At 37.8% G+C, this 23580-nt stretch overlaps 3 protein-coding genes across 6 annotated transcripts; all 3 read right to left on the bottom strand.

Annotated features, from left to right (window-relative positions):
- Window positions 1-3111: 3111 nt before the first annotated feature.
- On the bottom strand, window positions 3112-6589 carry LOC114824426 (pectin acetylesterase 2-like). Of its 2 annotated transcripts, XM_070819991.1 has the most exons (12): window positions 6466-6589; window positions 6037-6269; window positions 5872-5954; window positions 5544-5679; window positions 5365-5438; window positions 5108-5194; window positions 4899-5023; window positions 4685-4799; window positions 4523-4600; window positions 4310-4415; window positions 4050-4192; window positions 3112-3946 (listed from the first exon to the last, which is right to left on the bottom strand). In XM_070819991.1, exons 2-12 carry the CDS (start codon window positions 6230-6232, stop codon window positions 3857-3859), a joined length of 1233 nt encoding a protein of 410 aa, XP_070676092.1. In that variant the 5' UTR covers window positions 6233-6269; window positions 6466-6589; the 3' UTR covers window positions 3112-3856. The 2 variants fall into 2 exon arrangements, 1 of the variants encoding a protein (XP_070676092.1); XR_011579707.1 differs by lacking the exon at window positions 6466-6589 and having other exon boundaries at window positions 3743-3946; window positions 4310-4384; window positions 6037-6353.
- A 571-nt stretch (window positions 6590-7160) lies between these two features.
- Window positions 7161-15637, bottom strand: LOC103427667 (pectin acetylesterase 12-like). Of its 3 annotated transcripts, none has more exons than XM_070819992.1 (12): window positions 15369-15549; window positions 15003-15281; window positions 14838-14920; window positions 14530-14659; window positions 14364-14437; window positions 14109-14195; window positions 13900-14024; window positions 13686-13800; window positions 13518-13595; window positions 13306-13411; window positions 7532-7674; window positions 7161-7420 (listed from the first exon to the last, which is right to left on the bottom strand). In XM_070819992.1, exons 2-12 carry the CDS (start codon window positions 15193-15195, stop codon window positions 7331-7333), a joined length of 1224 nt encoding a protein of 407 aa, XP_070676093.1. In that variant the 5' UTR covers window positions 15196-15281; window positions 15369-15549; the 3' UTR covers window positions 7161-7330. The 3 variants fall into 3 exon arrangements, 2 of the variants coding, with proteins under 2 accessions (XP_070676093.1, XP_070676094.1); XM_070819993.1 differs by having other exon boundaries at window positions 15003-15245; XR_011579708.1 differs by having other exon boundaries at window positions 13306-13380; window positions 15003-15637.
- Window positions 15638-16134: 497 nt separating this feature from the next.
- LOC139194921 (pectin acetylesterase 10-like) lies at window positions 16135-19989 on the bottom strand. Its single transcript, XM_070819990.1, has 12 exons — window positions 19471-19989; window positions 18763-18845; window positions 18330-18459; window positions 18151-18224; window positions 17880-17966; window positions 17680-17804; window positions 17525-17585; window positions 17356-17409; window positions 17124-17201; window positions 16918-17023; window positions 16657-16802; window positions 16135-16550 (listed from the first exon to the last, which is right to left on the bottom strand). The coding sequence occupies exons 1-12, from the start codon at window positions 19655-19657 to the stop codon at window positions 16437-16439; spliced, it is 1245 nt and encodes a 414-aa protein (XP_070676091.1). The 5' UTR covers window positions 19658-19989; the 3' UTR covers window positions 16135-16436.
- Between the last annotated feature and the right edge of the window lie 3591 nt (window positions 19990-23580).

The following is a 23580-nucleotide window of genomic DNA, read 5'->3' as shown; positions in this document are numbered from 1 at the left end:
CTAATGCAACATAATCCACAAATTAAAATCAACTCTCTTTGTCTGGTTTCGAACTTTGGAGCATAATTTAATCAGAACAGAGAAGCAGCTAAAGCAAATAGCGATTAATTAATTAATTAACATAGTAGAAAAGGTTTCTATATATAAAGATTTAGAGATAGAGGAGAATCAAAAGATACATACAAAGAGAAGTCTCTGAAAACATGATTGTCCAGGGACGGCGACAATTGATCCCTAGCTACTTTGTCAACGGATGGAATTAAGATTAAAATTATCATATCGTGATAGTTTAGTTCACAGGAGTGGATACCTTTTGCAGGGTTCTACCAGCGCCGCAAAATGAAGTAAATTTTGTGTGCCCTTTATTTATATTAGACATGTAAACGGGTCGGATTTATTGGGTTTGGGGCAGGTTGAACCCGACCCGTTAAGTTAACGGGTCATCTGAACCCGACCCATTAAGCTAACGGGTCATCCAAATCCGACCCATTAAGCTAACGGGTCACCCGTTAACAATTATTATTATTATTATTTTTTGCATAAAGTATATTTTTTGTTATTAAGACTTTACTAAAATTACTAAAATATCCTCAACTAACGGGTGTTAACGGGTTGACCCAAAGTGACCCGTTATTTAACGGGTTCATCCGTTAGCGACCCGACCCGTTAAGCATCCACCTAAATACAAATATTAACGGGTTGGGTCGAGTCAAGTTAACGGGTTGGGTCCAAAATGGCAGGCCTATTTATGATATGGTGAAAAGGGAAGAATGTTTTAATCTGTGTTTTCCAACAACTCTCATAACATATTATGCCATCCATTATACCACATACATCCTACGTGCAAGTTGGTTTTTAGGGCGATACTACTTGTCCCTTTAAAACTGACACATTATGTAGAACAAATGACCGAGTGGATAGAAGAGGAATTGGACCGATAGAAGACTAAAGGACGCAACGGGAATTTGCAAATTTGACACCCAAGCTTCAATTTGGGGCTTGATACCTTTTCGGAAAGGGAACGACGATGCGGTTCCAACTCATTGATTGTCGTGACATATGATGAATTTTAGCCATCCGATACCGTTTAGACTTCCAAAAAAGCATTTGAAATTCTGTAATAAACATCAAACATTTCGACTTTCGTCCAAATTAAATCGTATTTTGAATTTTCTAAGGCCTCTGAGTTTCCCCAGAGCTAAATTAGTGTCCTTATAAGCCATTTGGTTGTTTATGTAACCTCATCAATTCAACAATTAATCAAAAATACTTTTGAGATTTTTCTCTCTGAACTGTTGGATTCCATAAGTTTGTTCTTCGAGGAATTACGCTTGTAATCCTCTTATGCTCGTGCTGCATCAGTTATACACTCTCTAATATCGGTGAGATCCACTTACAATAGTAAGACTCATCTGTGTCAGCAAAGTGTGTTAGTTTTATGTTTTCGAATAGTTTGAGGGAGTTGTTACAGGCACTCCCAAAAAAGTTATTCTGCACACTCCAAACATATAGAAATATAGGAAAAATACACTTTAGTGGGGGGTGTATAATGCCATTTTTTGGTGTCCCTTACCAACATTTTAGTTTTATTGCTATTTTCAGGGTGCGTAACAATGTGGTCTATATGATTTCAAAATTTGAAAATTTACCCTGAAGTTTACAAATTGGTACACTGTTCTCTCTCGCCGTCAAAAGAAAAATGTTCTTATTTATTGTCCAATTGTATGTGTTAATCAACATTTCTTCTATATAAGCAAAAAGCATAAGCCAACTGAGTGTGTTACATTCGAAAACCAAATGTTGAAAGCCACGGATCAACCTGTTAGATGGCCCAGATTATATGAGCACGTAGTATCATTAACCATTTTTTAATGAACACTGTTAATCAAGCAACTACTTTTCATGCATATTGGGCTAAATGGGTTTGACATCACTGGGCCTTAGCATTTTGAAAAAGATTTGGCAAAAGCCTACATAAGTTGTACATAGGTATATACAATATATATTGTGACTTTTCACCAGTACACATATAAATGCACATTTAAGTTACATATTTGAACCAGAGCTGTCAGATCCCGATAGTTTAAGAGAGGAGGTTTGGTGCATGGGTTGTTTAGTAGCCATCAAATTCATCTATCAACTCAAAATTGAACAAAATGTTTTTCAAACGGCGGTGCTATCACACACTAAATTTTATCTCTCACATACCTTTCTCAATTTCCGACCATCGGGTCAAATAAATTTAAAAAAATCAAATGACATAAATTAACAAAGTGTGTGTAAGATATGAAAATGGGTATGTGGATGGTGAAAATGGATGTGTGGATAACACCATCCTTTTCAAATCTCAATTGCTAAAATGATTTTCCAGTATGTCATTGATATTTGATTGCTCTGTTGTCAATATTTAAGTCGTCGTTATTCAATTTTAATATATTCAACCATTGAACTTTAGTCTCTAATCATTTTCTCCACAATCGAGTGGCTCTTTATACACCCTGCAACTAACACCTTACTCAACACCCTTCAGTATAGAAGTTCTCTAAGATATATATATGATAGATGAGTTTGGCATGGGATATTAGTGAGAGTTTTTAAATTGTTAATCCAGCCTAACTTTAAAAGAGGAAATGAATTGTTGTGGGGTAAATTAACTAAAGCTGCTCAGAAATGGGATATTAGTGAGATTTTTCAATGTGATCGGTACACGGGGTAGTACATCACGTATTACTATATAAATGGTGGGATATGTGTGTTAAAAAGTTAATAACTTAAAAAATAAAATTTTCCACCACTCCTATTAAAACACGTGGTGTACCACTTGTGTTCCTATCACAACTAAAAATTTCTCCAGAAATGGGGAAAATAAGATAAAATAGCTGCATTGATTGATTACTTAAATCTAACAAAAGCTTTGAGTTTTCGAAATGATCAATTTATGGCCTTTCCACTCCTCCATGGTAAGCCAAAACTATTAGAAGAAGTGATTAATACTTCAACGTACTTCTTAGATTTAAGCCAAAAAAATGCCCTCTTATTTCTTGGCCAGCAAGTTTACACAACATAGTCAATAAAGTGTTTCCCAAGTCATGTATGTAACAAACACAGTAATTTTGATAAGCACAAAAGCTTTTATTGATACTTTTCTCTATAGAGGGATCCCACTCAATCGTAGCTGCATTGGTATCTACATGGAGAACATATTGTCAACGGTATACATACTAATACAATAGTTGCGGATATGTTATCGACATGGATCCCGCTTGTATAGGAAGAGGCCTGATTTTCTCCACACTTTACTGGGATAATGGAGATTTGATTGTACCTACTTTACTGTGGTACGTCTCTTCTTAATGTTGCAAAAGTCCTGCTCCAGCTACAGATGAACGGATTCTGCTTAAGAATTGGCCCCATTTTCTCTATACATATATAAATTATGAATGTCAAAATACAAATCAACCCTGAAACGTCATAGAACTAGATGAGAAAGGCCATGTATGCGCATCCAACAATAAATATCATCATACTTCCACGTAAACCGTTTGAATTGTGTCCGGCAGAGTGGGGGAAATTGTGTCCAGACCACGATGGGAGATTGACTGTGCTGGAGTCAAGGAACTCATACATCTTCCAGACAAGGAATCCGGTATCACCGCACTACTGACCGTTGTCACCATGGAAGAATGAGAATATTGTTCAATCATCTGCCGGCGCTTTTACCGTCTTTTATCCAATTCATTCATTTGTTTTTTGGTCTTTGAACCTTGATGGTAGAATTTTATTGATTTCAATTATTACAAAAATAGTGCAGACAACTCAAGACAATGACCGTGTAAATAATTTGATCAAACAATGATCAGTCGAGAGCCAGATCGCAGCAAGTTTCATCAACAACCTTAACCACTGATCTATCAAAATACCAATCTCCAAGAGCTTCTCCAATTGTCTGCAGTAATCCGTCACATACAAAGTTTTAGATATCTTCAAACTCTCTCTGCATATAATGCATGTGTTTGTGTTTGCGTGTGTTAGTAGTTAAACAGGCTCACCTTGTTTCCAAGAGCTGGAAATTCATGAGCAAACAATGCACTTTCCTTCGTTTGACAGTGCACCAAACACGAATTTATGAACATCCCATTTTGATTAGGCATTGAGAATTGTTTTACTGCATTCAGCATTTGATTCCTGAATCCTGTTACATATATACCCGAAAGTTAACGTCACAGAAGTTACATGTTTAGTTTGTTTCTCAAGCTGTTACAAGTTTTAAGAGTTGAAAAAAAACAAATCCTTGTATGTGGGATTTCACCTTGCAGAATTTGCATCTGTGATGCAGAACAACTTGCAAGGTTATATCTGCAACTATCCCACTCGCCACACGGATCTGCTGATGGTGGAACTAAACTGTTATTGATCTGATTTCAAGTGGGAAAGTACAATTCAATGCATTCTTTCAGTAAAAGTCCGTCCAGTAATTCTCAAATAATTAAAGACCATACTCTAATTCAAAATGAACAATTACCTGCCACGAATCGTATGCTGAATTGAGTATAAATAGCGGGGTTGTAATGTTCACAATTAAGTTCTCCGGGAAGAAGCACTGCAAAGTAAGTAGTGTACAACTTATTTTATGTTACCACCTATTTTCAAACCAAAACTGCCAAGAGGAAAACAACTTGTTTACCGAAGTAGGATCGAGGTGACTAGTACAGAATCGCGGCAGATTTTCTTGCACCCCCTGCAAGCTTACAACACCACTATAATAATCCCTCAGTGTGCGTTCACCGGAAATATCAACCCTACGATTCCATACAGGATATCACCAATAAAATTTGAAGTGTTAATTACTAGCAAGGAACATTGACAAAGAGAAAAGACATTACAGATATAGTACTCACGCGTCAAGAAAAAATCCAGCATCACTCAGGCACTTCACTTTTGTAGTTGTGGGAAACAAGCCCCGAAACTCATCGCAGTGCAAAATTGCTGACAGACCGCCGGCAGAGCAACCACAAAGAAGAGCCTAATGGATGATGGATTAATATGCATTGAGAAGTGGCTTAACATGGCAACACAAATAATTCTTTAGAATGAAGAAATGTAGTACATTTTTCGCGTCACGCATTCCCTTTGACATCAAATCGTCCATTGCAGATAACCATATACGCTGTCCTCTAAATTGCAGTTTTGCTTCCTAAAAGCAGAATCGCTATATTTTAGCTTCTCATTTGCACTTATGAACAGAAATACACAAAGTACCTTCCGTTAAAAGGAAGTCAATTTTCTTTCCAATAGCTGCAGCACTACTACAGCCCCTATCATAATTTTGTGGAAAAATGTAAATGGCAAGATCATCCCACCAACCTGACGTTCGCTGTCCCCAGAAAATGAAGCACCGTCACAATAGCGGAGCTCTACTCTATTCCAGTTGAAAAACTCTGCAGTCCCTTACAAGATAATGGTTAAGATGGCTAAACTAAAGGAAAAAAAGGCAGATTCAGGCATCAGCCTTAAACAATGTAGCATTAAGTTTGAGGAGAAACCGGGATTTTCCTCAGATTGATTGCTTAATATTCCAGAAAATGCCATATATGGTTCCATGTACGCTGATGATCCCAATCCGAAAAGTGAAGTTGTGCGGTTAGAACAACTTTTGGTGTCGTTACACCATGCTCCTCCCTGCATCAACAAGGACTTCAGAGGGCTGCTTGGTGATCAATCAACTAAAAGGAATCATGAAGTCCAAAAGAAAATGAGTAGAAGGAAACATGAACTTGCCATTTTTCTCAAACTATCTTTATGATATAATAATCCCAATATCGACATAGAAACGTATAAAAGATGTCATTTTTTCTGATCTATCTCACAAACCTGAAGGTGAATGAGCCAACTGTTCGCTCCCGATCCATATCCACGATGTAAATGATAAGCAGACGCTGTTCCATCCAAGCAGACTGCAGAGTAGGTAAATTAAAAGGAATAAGGATTAATTAAGAACTGCAAAACTTTTAGAGCATACATCATTGTATGGCATACCTGCTCCTTTAGCAGCAGCTTCTTTGACGAGTGTTGGCTCTACCATGAGTAGTGTGTCATTAAAAGCCTGGGAGCTTCCATTGGTCTCCGACAAAGATGGCACCGTCTCATCAAGATTCTTCTCTTCCACAAACCCATCAACCCAAGTTCTGAACACAAGTGCTGTTACAATGCCAATCCACAAGAACTTCACCATGGCTCTCCTTTCCCTTCAATCTCTCCGCCAGCCAAGTCTTCGAAGACGTAGATATAAAAACGAAACTCAAACGAAGCACATGGGTATAAATCAAGGAAAAGCTATTCAATTGCAAATGGCCATTATCTTTATTCATTCTGCTATAAATCAAGAAAAAGCTATTCAATTGCAAATGGCCATTATCTTTATTCATCCCTGCAGACAATCAAAGGGTCAATGGTGAGGAATCTTACACAGAAGTCATTCTAAATAATTCGAGAAAGTCTCATATATTGCCACAATCATTGAAGATTGTTAATTTCAACTCTCTCCAAACTGTGAACTGAGAGAGAGAGAGAGAAAGAGAGAGGAAATCACACAAACACCATGTTAAGATATGTTCCAAATTAGGAAGGGTAACATGGGAGTAGGATGATTAACGTAATACACAAGTTATCAACTCTCTTTGTCTGGTTTCGAACTGTGGAGCATAATTTAATCAGAATAGAGAAGCAGCTGAAGCAAATAGCAATTAATTAATTAGTTAATCAATTACCAAAGTAGAAAAGGTTTTTATATAATACACACATACATATATATACATACATACATACATACATACTCAGAGAAGTCTCTAAAAACATGGTTGTTCAGGGAAGACGCCAATTGCCTACTTTTTGTCAACGGATGGAATTAAGATTAAAACTGAAAAGGGAAGAATGTTTTAATCTGTGATTTTTAGGGCGAAACTATTTCGACCTTCAAAACTGACACATTTGTTGATACACTCTCTAATATTGGTGAGACCCAAAAGTTACTTGTAACTAGCCATTTAAAGTACGTTTATATCGTCAACAATTTACGCATCCCACAATAAATATCATCATACATCCACAAGGAATCTGGTATCACTGCACTACTCACCATTGTCACAATGGAAGAATGAGAATATTGTTCAATTATCTGCCAGCGCTTTTACCGTCTTTTATCCAATTCATTCATTTGTTTTTGGTTCTTGAACTTGGTAGTAGAATTCTATTGATTTCAATTATTACAAAGTTATTTCATTAAGCAGACAACTCAATACAATGACCATGTAAATAATCGGTCAAACAATTCTCATTCGAGGGCCAGATGGCGGCAAGTTTCATCAACAACCTTAACCTCTGATCTATCAAAATACCAATCTCCAACAGCTTCTGCAATTGTCTGCAATAATCCGTCACATATGGTAAGTTTAAGATATCTTTAAACTCTCTCTACATATAATGCATGTGTTTCTGTTTCTATTTGTGTGTGTTAGTAGTTAAACAGGCTCACCTTGTTTCCAAGAGCTGGAGATTCATTAGCATACCATGCACTTTTCTCCGTTTGACAGTGCACCAAACACGAATTTATGAACATCCCATTTTGATTAGGCATTGAGAATTGTTTTACTGCATTCAGCATTTGATTCCTGAATCCTGTTCCATATATAACAGAAAAATAATGTCACAGAAGTGTGTTGGAGTATGTGGCGCCAACTTTTGGGTATAAAAAATTATAAAGAAAAAACTTTCGGTGAATATAATAGTGAAAGACAAAATGATGAGAATGAGGCATCATGATGATGTTTTCTTCTTTTGTGGTTTTTTAAAAACCATAATTCATTGTTTTGTTTCGGTAGAAGAGAAGAAAAGGAGAGCTCATTTTTAGATGAGAGCAGAAGAGAGAAGATTGAGCTGCCGAGAGCAAGAGAGTTGCAGAGAGCCCAAACAGAAGAAAAAAGAAGCTGCTGCTTCATTTGGTTAGTAATCATTCACCAAAATAGTTGTTGTTGTAATAGCTTTGAGCTATATGTATAGAGAAGAAATTATTCATTATATTTCTTTCTCTATTTGTTTATGTGGTGTGTGAGAGCTATTGGGTGTATTGGGTTATTTGGATTGTGAGATTGCCAACATTTTGTAAACTCCCATTTGGTTGATAGTGGATTATTGGGTGAGCTCCTACTGCTCCGAGGACGTACTCCAGTTACACTGACTGTTGAGGAACCTCGTTAAAATCTTGATGTTCTTTAATATTTTGTTCTTGCATTTCATTTGGTAAATTTCCTGTGGGTTAGCTTAAGTTGGTTCCAACGGGTTTGGTGCTATCCTAGCACAACAATTGGTATCAGAGCACTAGTTGCTCTTGGGTACTGTCTAGTTGCCAAAGATGTCAGACGGGCAAGATGAGAATCCTTTTGGAAGCAGCTCCGGGTTTGCAAGAACTACGGTGCAAAATGCAAAGATCGAAGTGGAAAAGTTTGATGGCACAAACAACTTCGGGATGTGGCAATGTGAGGTCAAAGATGTGTTGGCTCAACAAGATCTACTTGCCGCTTTGGGAGAGAAGCCGGAAGCCATGTCGAAGTCAGAATGGGAGAAATTAAATTTGTGGGCTTGCTCTTCAATTCGGTTGTGCCTTGCAAAAACTCAAAAATATTTTGTGATGCGGGAGACATTAGCAAGTGTGTTGTGGCAAAAATTGGAAGACAAGTATATGACAAAGAGTGCAGAGAACCGGCTACACTTGAAGAAAAAGCTCTATCGCTTCCAATACAAAGAAGGTACAAAAATGATTAGACACCTTGATGCTTTTAATAAGTTGATTGCCGACTTGTTAAATTTAGATGAGGATATTAAAGATGAAGATAAGACCTTAATATTGTTGAATTCCTTGCCGGACTCTTATGAGCATTTTGTTACCACTATTATGCATGGTAAAGAAACTGTGAAATTTGAAGATGTGTCAAATGCCTTGATGAATTATGAAATGAGGCATAGAGATAAAAATCATGATAGTACCTCTGAAGCTTTATTTGTTAGAGGTAGATCATCGGAGAGGAGATCATCTTCTAGTAGGAAAAAATCACAGTCTCGACCTAGAGGAAACTCTAAAGGTAGAAAACCTTTGGAAAGGGATGAATGTGCCTTTTGTCGTAATAAGGGTCATTGGAAGAAAGATTGTCCTAAATTGAAGACCAAAGGCAAAGAAAGTTCTGAAGCTAATGTTGCTGAGGTTGAAACAGATTTTTCTGATTTTGCTTTAACCACTTCCTCATCATTTGATTGTGCTACTAAGTGGGTGTTGGATACGGGTTGTACTCATCATATGACTCCTCACAAGGATTGGTTTTCAAGCTTGAAAGAGTTTGATGGTGGCGTTGTGTTCATGGAAGATGACAATCCTTGCACAACAAAAGGGATTGGTACAGTTCGTTTAAAGTTGCATGATGGTATGGTTAAAGAGTTGACAGGTGTTCGGTATGTACCGAATTTGAAGAAAAATCTTATTTCTTTGGGTACTTTGGAATCCAAGGGTTTCAGGTTTCATTCAGATGAGCAGACATTAAAAGTTACTTATGGTGCACTTGTTGTGATGAAAGCTCCTAGATGTGGCCATTTGTATTTATTGCAGGGAAGCACTGTGACAGGTGAAGCATCTGTAGTTTCTGAGAATATGGGCACATCTGATTCAGATACTACTAGACTGTGGCATATGAGATTAGGCCATGCCGGTGAGAAAGCTCTACAAGGGCTTGTGAAAAAAGGTCTTCTAAAAGGTGCCACGACTTGTAAGCTTGATTTCTGCGAGCATTGTGTCTTGGGGAAGCAAACTAGAGTGAAGTTTGGTACTGCTGTACATCAGATGAAGGGCATTCTTGATTATGTGCAGTCGGATGTTTGGGGTCCTACAAAGACTCCCTTTTTGAGTGGTAGACATTGGTTCGTGACCTTTGTTGATGATTATTTAAGAAGGTCTTGGGTTTACATTATGAAGCACAAGAGTGAGGTGTTAAGCATTTTCTTGGGATGGAAGAAAATGGTTGAGAACCAGACTGGGAGAAAGATTAAGATTTTGAGATCGGATAATGGTGGTGAATACACATCCGACCCTTTCTTTAAAGTTTGCAAAGAAGAAGGAATTGTGAGACATTTCAGTGTTCTGGGAACTCCACGACAAAATGGAGTTGCAGAAAGATTGAATCGAACCTTGCTTGAGAAGGTTAGATGTATGTTGTCTCAGTCGGGTTTAAGCAAGTCATTTTGGGCAGAAGCAGTTAATTATGCATGTCACATCATCAATCGGTTACCCTCAGCTGCTGTTCAGGGTAAGACACCAATGGAGGTATGGACTGGAAAACCTTCTTCTGATTATGACTATATCCGTATTTTTGGTTCACCTGCTTATTTTCATGTGACTGAAAATAAACTTGATCCTAGAGCCAAAAAGGCTATCTTTCTTGGTTTTAGTAGTGGTGTCAAAGGTTACAGGTTGTGGTGCCCAGAGATGAAAAAACTTGTAATCAGCAGAGATGTGACATTTGATGAAGAAAGTATGTACAAAGGCTCTGAGAAGAATGTGAAAGATGTCCAACAGGTGGAGCTTGAGAAAGTTGCCTCTGGTACTTCAAATCCTATTTCCGCTGATGTCGAAACCACTACAAGTGAAGAAGTTGGAGACCATGAGGATGTTGAAGAAGTTGAACTTGAAGATTCTATTCAAGTTGAAGAGGAAGTTTCACCTCAAGAGTCTATTGCCAAGAATAGAGGAAAGAGACAAATTACCAAGCCAGCTCGGTATAGTGATTATGTTTCTTTTGCTCTTCCTATTATCACTGATGAGATTCCATCTAATTTCGAGGAAGCCATTGAGAGTGAGGAGAAGAAGAGGTGGTGCAATGCCATGGGTGATGAGATGAATTCTCTCTTGAAGAACAAAACTTCGGAGTTAGCTAAATTGCCTAAGGGCAAGAAAGCTATTGGTTGCAAGTGGGTGTATGCCAAGAAGGAAGATGCTGATGAGAAAAGAAATGTGAGATTTAAAGTAAGATTAGTTGCTAAAGGGTATGCACAAAAGGAGGGCATTGACTACAATGAAATATTTTCTCCAGTTGTGAAGCACTCCTCAATTCGTATTATGTTAGCTCTTGTTGCACAATATGATCTTGAGCTTGTGCAACTCGATGTGAAGACGGCTTTCCTACATGGTGATTTGAATGAAGAGATTTATATGTGTCAATCGGATGGGTATATAGTGAAAGGGAAGGAAAATTTGTTTTGCAAGTTGAAAAAATCGCTTTATGGCTTGAAGCAATCTCCAAGACAATGGTATTTGAGGTTTGATAAATTTATGAGAGGCCAAAATTATTCTAGAAGTCAATATGATCATTGTGTGTACTTCAAGAAGTTGCAAGATGGGTCTTTCATTTATTTATTGATATATGTTGATGATATGTTGATTGCCTCAAAGAATGTTGAAGAGATTAAGAAATTGAAGAAACAAATGAAGAATGAGTTTGAGATGAAGGATCTTGGTGAAGCAAAGAAGATCCTTGGCATGGAGATCACTAGAGATAGAGAGAAGGGTTTGGTCAGTTTGAATCAAAGACAATACCTTGAGAAGTTGATTGGGAAGTTTGGAGTTCATGATTCAACCAAACCGGTTAGTACCCCTTTGGCTCCTCATTTTAAATTGAGTTCTCTACAGTGTCCTAAAACTGATAAAGAGAAGCTGCAAATGAAAAATATACCATATGCAAATTTGGTTGGTAGTTTGATGTATGCAATGGTATGCTCTAGACCGGATATTGCTCATGCAGTTGGCATGGTGAGTCGATATATGCATAATCCAGGTAAAGAGCATTGGCAAGCAGCTAAGTGGATATTGAGGTATCTCCATGGTACTCGAGATGTTGGTTTATGCTTTGAGAGGGATGACTCTGGTATTGGTCATTTTGCAGTTGGTTATGTTGATTCAGATTATGCAGGTGATCTGGATGGAAGGAAGTCTACTACAGGCTATGTGTTTACTATGGCTAAAGGACCAATTTGTTGGAGGTCCATTTTGCAGTCGTCTGTTGCCTTGTCTACTACAGAGGCTGAATATATGGCAGTTGCTGAAGCTATAAAGGAGGCCATTTGGATACATGGGCTGATTAAAGATTTGGGGGTTGATCAGAAGCAGGTGGAGGTACATTGTGATAGTCAGAGTGCCATTTATTTGACTAAGTATCAGGTTCATCATGCGAGGACCAAGCACATAGATGTGCGTTATCACTTTGTTCGTGAAATTGTTGGTGAAGGGGAAATCATTCTCCAGAAGATTCCAACTAAAGACAACCCCGCTGATATGTTGACTAAGGTTGTTGGTGTAGCCAAGTTTGTTCACTGTTTGAACTTGGCTCACATTATGCCTATATAAAGAAGGCGTTGAGCAGTAGGAGTTTTAGAGCATTTGGCTCGGCATGAGTTGTTCTCTTGCTAGTGTTTGGGAGTGATGTTGTGTGTTAATTGTGTTGGTTGGCTTATCATGGCGTTTTTCGGAACTTGGCCAAGGTGGAGATTGTTGGAGTATGTGGCCAAGTGGCCAACTTTTGGGAATAAAAAATTATAAAGAAAAAACTTTCGGTGAATATAATAGTGAAAGACAAAATGATGAGAATGAGGCATCATGATGATGTTTTCTTCTTTTGTGGTTTTTTAAAAACCATAATTCATTGTTTTGTTTCGGTAGAAGAGAAGAAAAGGAGAGCTCATTTTTAGATGAGAGCAGAAGAGAGAAGATTGAGCTGCCGAGAGCAAGAGAGTTGCAGAGAGCCCAAATAGAAGAAAAAAGAAGCGGCTGCTTCATTTGGTTAGTAATCATTCACCAAAGTAGTTGTTGTTGTAATAGCTTTGAGCTATATGTATAGAGAAGAAATTATTCATTATATTTCTTTCTCTATTTGTTTATGTGGTGTGTGAGAGCTATTGGGTGTATTGGGTTATTTGGGTTGTGAGATTGCCAACATTTTGTAAACTCCCATTTGGTTGATAGTGGATTATTGGGTGAGCTCCTACTGTTCCGAGGACGTACTCCAGTTACACTGACTGTTGAGGAACCTCGTTAAAATCTTGGTGTTCTTTAATATTTTGTTCTTGCATTTCATTTGGTAAATTTCCTGTGGGTTAGCTTGAGTTGGTTCCAACGGGTTTGGTGCTATCCTAGCACAACAACATGTTTAGTTTGTTTCTCAAGCTGTTGCAAGTTTTATGAGTTGAAAAAGTTCATCGTATGTGGGATTTCACCTTGAAGAATTTGCATCTGTGATGCGGAACAACTTGCAAGGTTATATCTGCAACTCTTCCACTCGCCGTGCGGATCTGCTGATGGTGGAGCTAAACTGTTATTGATCTGATTTCAAGTGGGAAAGTACAATTCAATGCATTCTTTCAGTAAGAGTCCGTCCAGTAATTCTCAAATAATTAACACCATATTCAAATTTACAATGAACAATTACCTGCCATGAATCATATGCAGAATTGAGTATAAATAGCGGGGTTGTAAGGTTCACAATTAAGTTCTCGGGGAAGAAGCACTGCAAAGTAAGAAACAGTGTAAAACTTACTTAAAGTTACCACCTATCTTCAAATCCAAAACTGCAAGAGGTAAAAAAAAAGTTGTTTACCGAAGTAGGATCGAGGTGACTAGTACAGAATCGCGGCAGATTTTCTTGCACCCCCTGCAAGCTTACTACACCACTATAAAAATCCCTCATTGTGCGTTCACCAGAAATATCAACCCTACAATTCCATACAGGATATCACCAATAAAATTTTAAGTGTTAATTACTAGCAAGGAACATTGACAAAGAGAAAAGACATTACGGATATAGTACTCACGCGTCAAGAAAAAATCCAGCATCACTCAGGCACTTCACTTTTGTAGTTGTGGGAAACAAGCCCCGAAATTCATCACAGTGCAAAATTGATGACAGACCGCCGGCAGAGCAACCAGAAAGAAGAGCCTAAGGTATGATGGATTAATATGCGTTGAGAAGTGGCTTAACACGGAAACACAAAAATTTCTTTGGCATAAAGAAATGTAGTACATGATTCGCGTTGCGCATTCCCCTTGACATCAAATCGTCCATTGCAGCTAACCATATACGCTGTCCTCTAAATTTCAGTTTTGCTGCCTAAAACCAGAATCACTATATTTTAGCTTCTCATTTGCACTTAGGAACATAAATACACAAGGTACCTTCCGATACAAGGAAGTTAATTTTTTGTTCCAATAGCTGCACTACTATAGTCACTATCATAATTTTGTGGGAAACTATAAACGGAAAGATCATCCCACCAACCTGATTTTCGCCCTCCCCAGAAAATGAAGCACCGTCACAATACCGGAGCTCTACTCTATTCCAGTTGAAAAACTCTGCAGTCCCTTATATGATAATGGTTAAGACGGCTAAAAAAAGGCAGATGAATCAGCTTTAAACAATGTAGCATTAAGTTTGAGGAGAAAACCGGGATTTTCTTCAGAGTGATTGCTTAGTATTCCAGAAAATGCTATCTCTGGTTCCATGTGCGCTGATGATCCATAAGGTGAAAGCTTGCGGTTAGAACAACTTTTGGTGTCGTTACACCATGCTCCTCCCTGCATCAACAAGGACTTCAGAGGGTTGCTTGGTGATCAATCAACTAAAAGGAATCATGAAGTCCAAAAGAAAATAACTAAAACTATTTTCCTCAAACTATCTTTACGATATAATTATCCCAATATCGACATAGAAACGTATAAAATGTGTCATTTTTTTCTGATCTATCTCACAAACCTGAAGGTGAATGAGCCAACTGTTCGCCCCCAATCCATATCCACGATGCAAATGGTAAGCAGGTACTGTTCCATCCAAGCAGACTGCAAAGTAGGTAAATTAAACCGAATAAGGATTAACCAAGAACTGCAAAAGTTTTAGAGTATACATCAATGTATGGCATACCTGCTCCTTTGGCAGCAGCTCCTTTGACGAGTGTTAGCCCTACCATGAGTATGTCATTTGCAGCCTCGGAGCTTCCATATGTCTCCAACAAAGACGGCACCGTCTCATCAAAATTCTTCTCTTCCACAAACCCATCAACCCAAATTCTGAAAACAAGTGCTGTTACAATGCCAACCCACAAGAACTTCACCATGGCTCTCCTCTCCTCTCCTCCAATCTCTCGGCCACCCTAGTCTTCGGAAACTTAGATATAAAAACCAAAGTCAAATCCTGATTAAACTGGAGAGGATTTGAATATACGTACGTTAGTGCTTAGTCAAATCTGGCAGCTCCAGACGTCGCATCAACAATTTTTTACCAACTTACCAGAAAATAAAAGGAAATGTGCTGAAAAAAGAGGAAATGAATTCTTATAGGACTAAGTCAATTAAAGCTGCCCAGAAATGGGAAAAACTAAGAAGAAATGTCCGGTATGAACTTCCTTAATTTAACAAAAGCTTGGAGTGTTCGACTTCGAAATGAACAAATCAAGGCCTTTCTCATCCACCATGGTAAACCGGACTACTTCGGATTCTGCATGGTTATACATACAGATACTATCAGGGGATGTTGTTGATGCTTCAAAGTAATCCTTCGATTAAGTCCGAAAACCGTCCCCTCTTTTGTTTTTGTTATCTCAGAGTTTACGCAACTTAGTCTGCAAGTTGTCTATATAGAAGAGTGTTTCCCAATTCATGTAACAGACGCTGATTGACAGTGACTGGTGAACACAAAAACCATCACAATTATCAAATAATCCCTGAAAAATATCAATCAAATAACATACTGATGGTGGGATTAGCCACAGTGCCGACGCACAAGAACTTCACCATGGCTCTCCTCTGCCTCAATCTCTCTGCCTTCGAAATATGGCGATAAAAACGAAACTCAAATCCTAAACTGGTAAACATTCGACTGCACTTTGGTTCTTGGTTAAATCAGAATGTTCGTTGAATTCTTACTTTACTGTGGCCATCTTATCACAACATAAATGGAAATAAAATTTAAAAGAGGAGATGAATTCTTGTGGGAGTAATTCGACCGAAGTTGCCCAGAAATGGGAAAAAAAAAATCGAATGGCTGCAATACAGAGTTGCTAACACCTTACATAAAACACTAAATAGAACCCAGAATTAAAATCATCACATAATATATTACAAACTCCTTAAAGAAGCGAGACTTCTCTCTACCTCTTCAACTACTAATTTGCTAATGCACCAACTGAGTTTGTTGGAGACATAATCAAAGATATGAAGAACTTGCACGAAAAACATCACATCAATTGCGAAAGGCTTGCTGATGGCATTTGCGCTTCTCAGCAGATTTCCTTTTTATTGTCTTCTATATCAATTTTCAATCCAACTATAAAGCTATTTCGTTCAACGAAAGGGAAAACTAAGCTCTTTCGAAATTCAGATTGTGGCACGAATTGTCACATGGGTAGGGACAATCTACGGCCTTCACGCTTGTTCTGTCGAAATACCAATCTCCAACTGCTATAGCAATTGCCTGCATATCATCGGTCACACATAAACATAAGAATTTAAAATTTAAGATCGCTTGATTTTTATGATTGGACGAGAACTGGATATACTATGTTGCATCAGAGGCTCACCTTGTTTCCAATAACTGGAGAATCATCAGCAAACCATGTATCCTGCCTCTCGGATTGGCAGTGCGCAAAACACGAATTTATAAACAGCCCGTTTTGTTTAGACATAGAGAACCGTTTTACTGCATTCAGCATTTGATTCCTGAATCCTGTTTAAAAGAAGAAAACAAATGTTCATAACAAGCTGTACAAATTCAGTTAATTTGTTTCTGAAAATGCTATAAAATCTTAAGATTCAAAGTAGTTCCTCAAATGTGGGATCACCTTGAAGAAAATTGATCTGCGATGAAGTACATTTTGCATGGTTTAATCTGCAATTGCGCCAGTAGCCGGCAGGATCTGCTGCCGGTGGAGCTAAACTGGACTGGATCTGTTTTCAAGCAGAATCATTCCATCATTTCTCAAACACGGTGTGGCATGGAACATCAGGTAAAACCAAATTTTAAAATTCTATAATAACGAAACTTTACCTGCCACGAATCATATGCTGCATTGAGTATAAACAGTGGGGTTTTGACGCTGGAGATCAAGTTCTGAGGGAAGAAGCACTGCAAGGAAGGATGGTAATTGAAGAGTAAATACTAAATAGCAGTGCACATAACTTTTCTACATTTCCACCTATCTTCAAGTTTTTTTGTTTTTGTCAAACCACCTATCTTCAAGTTAGAAAAAATATATAGGAAGGGAAAAGGAAATTATTACCGAAGTCGGATCAAGGTGATTAGTGCAATAATGTGGCAGATTTGGTTTCACCCCCTGTGATAAGCATAATATAATACCATAAGCATACATTGAAAACATGCACACCCAAAAAATGAAGATAAAACATGGATTGATAGTGGGTTACAATTCTTTAGGATCGAGTCATTACCTGCAAGCCAACGATGCCACTATATAAATTCCTGAGTGTGTGTCCACCAGAAACGTCATGCCTACAAGATCCAGGTTCCCAATTAAAATCTGTGTTAATAAGCTAGAGCATGCCTTAACACTGGAAAGAGAAAGGGCATTCCGGATAGTACTTACGCATCAAGAAACAATCCAGCATCACTCAGGCACTTCACCTTTGTATATCCTGGCATTAAACCTCGGAACTTATCACAGTGCAAAATAGCTGCCAGACCTCCGGCAGAGCAACCTGAAAGAAGAGCCTGAAACACAATTGGTTAATATACAGTAAGAAGTGGCATAGCATGAGAATAGATCATAGGTAAGAAGCATTGTACCTGCTTGGCGTAGCGCATGCCCTTTGATTTCAAGTCCTCCATTGCAGCCAACCATATACGCTCCCCTCTAAATTGCAGTTGTTTAGCCTAAAAGCAAAATCACTATATTTTAGCATCTCATGTGCACATATGAATGAAAATAGTCAAGTTATCATCCAGTACTACCATATTTATGTTGGATTTATCAGTTTGAAGCCAATTTTTAGCTGCCAAATGATATCAATACCGCCATTTGGTAGAAAAATGTAAACATTGAGAACATCCTACTAACCTTGTGTTCACTATCCCCAGTAAAAGAAGCACCATCGCAATAACGAACCTTTACTCTGTTCCAGTTGAAAAAATCTGCAACCCCATACATGATAAGGTGAGGGTCAAGACGACTAAACTAGAAACGAGCAGATGCAAGTATAATCTTAGACAATTTAGCATTAAATTTGAGGAACAAACCAGGATTTTCTTGGGCTTTATTGCTCAGTATTCCACTAAATGCTACCTGTTTTTCCATGTATTTTGATGATCCCCGCCTTGATGTTTTTCGGTAAACACAAGTTCTAATGTTGTTACACCATCCTCCCCCCTGCCACAAGATGTTTATTCAAGTCAAGTCCTAAACTACGCAAATTGTCAACAAATCAAAGGACTTGAGAGGCTTGTTTGGAGATCAATCAACCAAAAGGTAACATGATAAAAACATGTTTTACGTATTTAAAAAACATTGTGGATGATTTTAAAACTAGTCATCTGATCATTTTCATGCACGACACGCTTGGAAGTTCGTATTTTAGAAACCATCTTTAGGATTTTGATATACAAAAGAATGAAGATAATACTGCATAATTACAAGATGTCATTGTTTTTTATTTATCTCAGAGTCACAAACCTCCAATTGAATGAGCCAACTATTTGCTCCTGATCCATATCCGCGATGCAAATGATACCCCGGTAAGGTTCCATCCAAGCAGACTGCAAAATCCGAAAACTCAAGTAGGTAAATTAGGCCAAAATAAAAATAAGACAGATCTCAAATAAATATATAAAACTCAAGTCACTATCATTCAGGAACAATGAATAAGAAATGATTCACAATATGAATTGGAAAATAAATAAATAAATAAATAACAAATTCAACACCAATCACATCAGCTTCATGATAAACAGTATGCTAATCATTCAAGCAGGAATCTCACTCAGAATCTTAGACCACTGAAGGAATTAAAGAACTCAGAAAACAGAATTTCAAAAAGTAATAAATAAGATGGTTCCAGGAAAATTGCAATACAAGCTACAATAAATACATAAATCGAGGGACAAAACAAAGCAATCAATATATAGCACACAATCTGTTTTCTCTCCTCTCCGAAAGAAGTACAGAGAAAAACAGGAAAAAGGTTCTAACTTTATCTAATCCAGCAATATGCAAAATGTTTCGAATAAAAAAAAATGAAAAACGCAGATGTGGGTTAGGCCAGTTTGCCCATGCCCGTCCCGTTCAACAGAGTTCGATTCCCAATCCCCGTAAATCAGAGTAGTTTAGAATATCGTCTTGTAACAATATGCAAAATGTATACCATTGGAGTGGAGATTTTACCTGCTCGTTTAGCTCCAGCTCCTCGAATGAGGGTTAGTCCAACCATCAGCAAGTTAGCTCCGACCTTGGCCTCCCCGTAGCCCTCCAACAATGCAATCTCTGTTTCATTGTATCCGTACTCCATAAACCCAGCAACCCATTTGCTGAAAGCAAGTGAAATTACAATGCTAACCCAGAAAAGCTTCATCTTTCCTCTCTCTCTCTCTCTCTCTCTCTCTCTCTCTGGTTCAGTGATTCAAATCTCTCTGCCACCACCCAAGTTTTGAAAAATATAAACTTTACTTATAAAAAATGTTGGAAAAGAAATTGAATAAAAAATGCAAACTTTGGTTTGCCTTGGTATTTGGAGAAATGGCCCAAATGGGTAGTGACTGGTTTCAGTAAGTGCTATACCATTTCATGGAAGATTTCTTCAGCTTGGGAGCTGATAAAACTCAGTAAATCTAGAGAGTGTGAGCGAGAAGAGTGTTTGGGGGGCTTTTAAAGGTTTAATTGCACCACAGGCACGTTTCGAATCTTAATTACGTAATTTTGGAGAGCAACGCTAAAGATACCGGCAGTCACGGACAATGTCAGCCGTTGATTTGAGTGAGAACAAAAGATTGAGAAAATTAGGTTGTCCTTTTATTTTTCAAGAAAATTAAGCTTTCATATAATGTTATTAGTGTCGGTGTTATAATGAATTTACTATGGGTTTGATATTTTATGCACTTAAAGTATAATATTAATAAAATAAATATATATTTTATAAAATGGATAGTCACATCACATAATTGTAAAAATAACGCTATATGTAAACCTATGTGCAATGTATTAAATCACTTTATTTTCGGCACTCGAAGTGTCTCCCTTATTATGTAAAACAACTATTTCTATATGGATAGAGCTATTCCTATGCTCATTTTTACTTACACACATTTTGTTAATTTTTAGTTAGTTATTGATTATCTTCAATCTATTCGATTTGACGATCGAAAATTAATAGGGATGTGTGAGAAATTATAAATATATGTGCCAAACTATACTTCAACATCATCACCACTACTGGAATCACATGTCTTTGTGTCAGAACGAGAGAACAACCCGAGAGAATAGCAATCGAGCATAAACTACACTGCATCGTGCTTTGTTCTTTAGAAGTAACTTGCATGGAACTGGTTTATCACCGTATGACATTTAAGTTCAATAATACAATGTCATGTAAACTCGCCCTATGTACGTCATTCTCATCTTCTTCCGACAAAACCCGCTCCTTGAACCGGGTTTCTCCTATTTTGACTTGGATTCCAACAACCCGTTTACTTGCGGGTCTGCAAGTCACTTTTCAGAAGACCAGCGGCCGTGACGGTGACAACCGTGACATTACATAAGCTAAAAGTGGTTGGCTCTCTAGTCTCTCCTCTGGGTTGGAGAGCAGAAGGAAGGTGGTGGTGGGCGTGGTGACGGTGAAACAATGAAAATGGTTATGACTTTAATGTGAGTGTGGGGGATTTGTTTGCTTGGGATGCATACAGCTGTTTATGTGTTTTAACACTAAAAACAATCATATCACCACCTTGATCCGACGGTCCATATCGAGTGGACCTACCATGGTCATTATTGTAGTTGATTTTTTTTTGGTAAAAATTATTGTAGTTGATCTTTTATTCGTAAATATTGTACTTTTGGGAGTTCAAATTTTGCATGTGCAGTGTTTTTCGCTGAATATATTGACTCCTGTCGACTGATAAATGGAAAACAGACCTAAAACAGTACATGTATAAATTAATCCATAATTTCGGCTGTGATTAATTTCCTTGTCAGGCAAAATCTAATCCTTAAGTTAACCCAATTTATATTCTCTTCTCTACAACCCTAGTTGCTATCTAGAGAAAAAGCATAAAGGAAAAATCCCTCAGCCGCTGACTCTGGCTGTTGGTTTTAGGGTCAGCAGCAACTCTTATGGTCCTTTTCTTCTATTTTCTTTCGCGTTTCTTTTTTAGTTGTGGTCGTTCTTTCGTTGTGTCAAGAAGAGCTTTCATAGTTGTGGTTCCTCTCTTGTTAGAAGAGCTTTCGTGATTGTGGTCGCTCTCTTGTTATGTGAAGGAGAGTTTTTGTGATGGCTATAACTTATAGATCACACTTAGATCTTTAAGCAACAACTATTGTTTAGAGTTAATGTTGGTTTTTGAGCATGGCAAAGGACTATGAGGAGGAAGCTCGACGTTTTCTGGAGATAACTCATACTAGTACTTCTTTTCTGACAATTGCAAGATCATCAAAGGCGGTGCGGTCTGTTTCTCGTAATGTTGTTACGTTGATTCTACGACTCGCAAGGTTGTTATCTTTCGTGTTGGTTAGATATATGCCTCCATGCCCGTCGTAGTTGAGGATGTAATTGTATTCATGATGAGTTTTGTAAATGTGAAATTGTATGATGTTTTTTTGCGTGTATGACCTTTTGGTCGTATCAACAGGCATGTCCTATGTACGTTTTTAATGGATTCTTAATAAATTATTAATTACCTAAAAAAAAGGTTATGTTCACTTAATTAACTCTTATCATGTAACTGAGAGTATATCGTATTCTTGTAATTTCTTATTACCTTACTCTATCACGTGATAAGAAAGAGTGAAATAAAATAATTATGTCCTGGTTAGAATGTATAATCTCCACGACCAAAAGGTGTGTGAAATTTCTCTAACTGTGACAGCAACATTTACTTGTACGGTTTGTTCCCAAGATTATTCACCCACCCATCTCTCTCCTGAATTTTAGCCATAAAAGAATAACATAAGCTTCAAGCACGTCATACACTTTTGGAAAATAGCACTGTGAATTGTAAGCATTACATATTTAACAAAAACGGGAGAACAGTAAATGAAGAGGGATTTTTTAATATGCATGGCATGGCCCATGGGTGGGTGTATACTATGTATAAACCGGAATCCTCTTATCTACTACACGTATATTGTATACATACACACTGATATATGTTACATCATATGCTGCACATTCAACACTTCATTCATAGAGTGACTATAGTCCTATAGATATAAAGAACTATATCTCTGATATGATGATTCTTTCGGATAACTAGGATGAACTTTGTTTGGATTAAAACTTGAACTTTGGGCTCAAAAGGAAGTTAGTCCAGAAGGAGGTCTAGAAGGAAGGAAGCCCAAGGTTCAGTCGAAGCCCATAAGGCAGAAGAAGCCCTTTTTCCGACTAAATGCAGATCACTTAAGCCACTTGCTCACCTACCTAGAAGTCAAGTGGTGTAGACTAGCCAGCTAATCAGCCCAAAAGTACTTTACAATGGCAGTACAAGTAAAAAGCTGATGAGTCACTACCCTTCAACTGCATTTGGGCAAGATTGATACTGCAAGAAGTCAAGCCAAATCGTCTATAAAAGGGGAAAGACAAACTTTGCTCAAAGGACACTCAATCAAACAAACAAACATACAAACTCTGCTCAAGTCAGATTTGCATACGAAGTTGTAGTCAACACCAAGCCTTCATCCTTTTTAGGATCAACATTCACCAAAAGCCTTTGTAAAAGCTCTGCTACCTTGTCTGAATCTTGTTGTAGTATCGATTCTTTTCTGTAAACTCATTTCCCAATTCCCCCTTTTAGCTCCTAAACCCTTTGTAAATCACGAAAAGAGGAAGCTGCAAGACAATTAGCCTTGCCTGACCCTCTTCGTTTCTGTCTTTTCATTCATAAATCTAGTAGTTTGATGTATACTTCTATCTGGATTCAAGTTATTTCTAGCAAGTTTATGATTAAAAGGCATCTTGGTTCTTAAATCTGGCTGATTTAATGGTGCCCGACCATGTAAATATAAAGTTGGAATCCGCACTCATAGCTTGACCAGATCTAAGTTCTAACCTTTCGGGCATACAAGATTGATCAATCAAAAGTCTTTGGTCTCAAGGCATAAACAAGAACTCTGTGTGGACTTAACCCATCCACGACAGTCCTTGATAACAAGAAGTTCGAAGTTACTTGAGGCTCAAGTAATCAAGCCCATTTCTTAGTATTACTTATGTTATATTATGATTGCCACATAACGTTTGAGAATAGAATTAATTCTGATGGGAAGCATCAAGACATATACCTAAGACCC

Source organism: Malus domestica, chromosome 04, assembly GCF_042453785.1.
Source record: "Malus domestica chromosome 04, GDT2T_hap1".
Taxonomy (NCBI): domain Eukaryota; kingdom Viridiplantae; phylum Streptophyta; class Magnoliopsida; order Rosales; family Rosaceae; genus Malus; species Malus domestica.
Note: the sequence above shows the minus strand (reverse complement) of the source record. Positions and strands in the feature narration are given on the sequence as shown.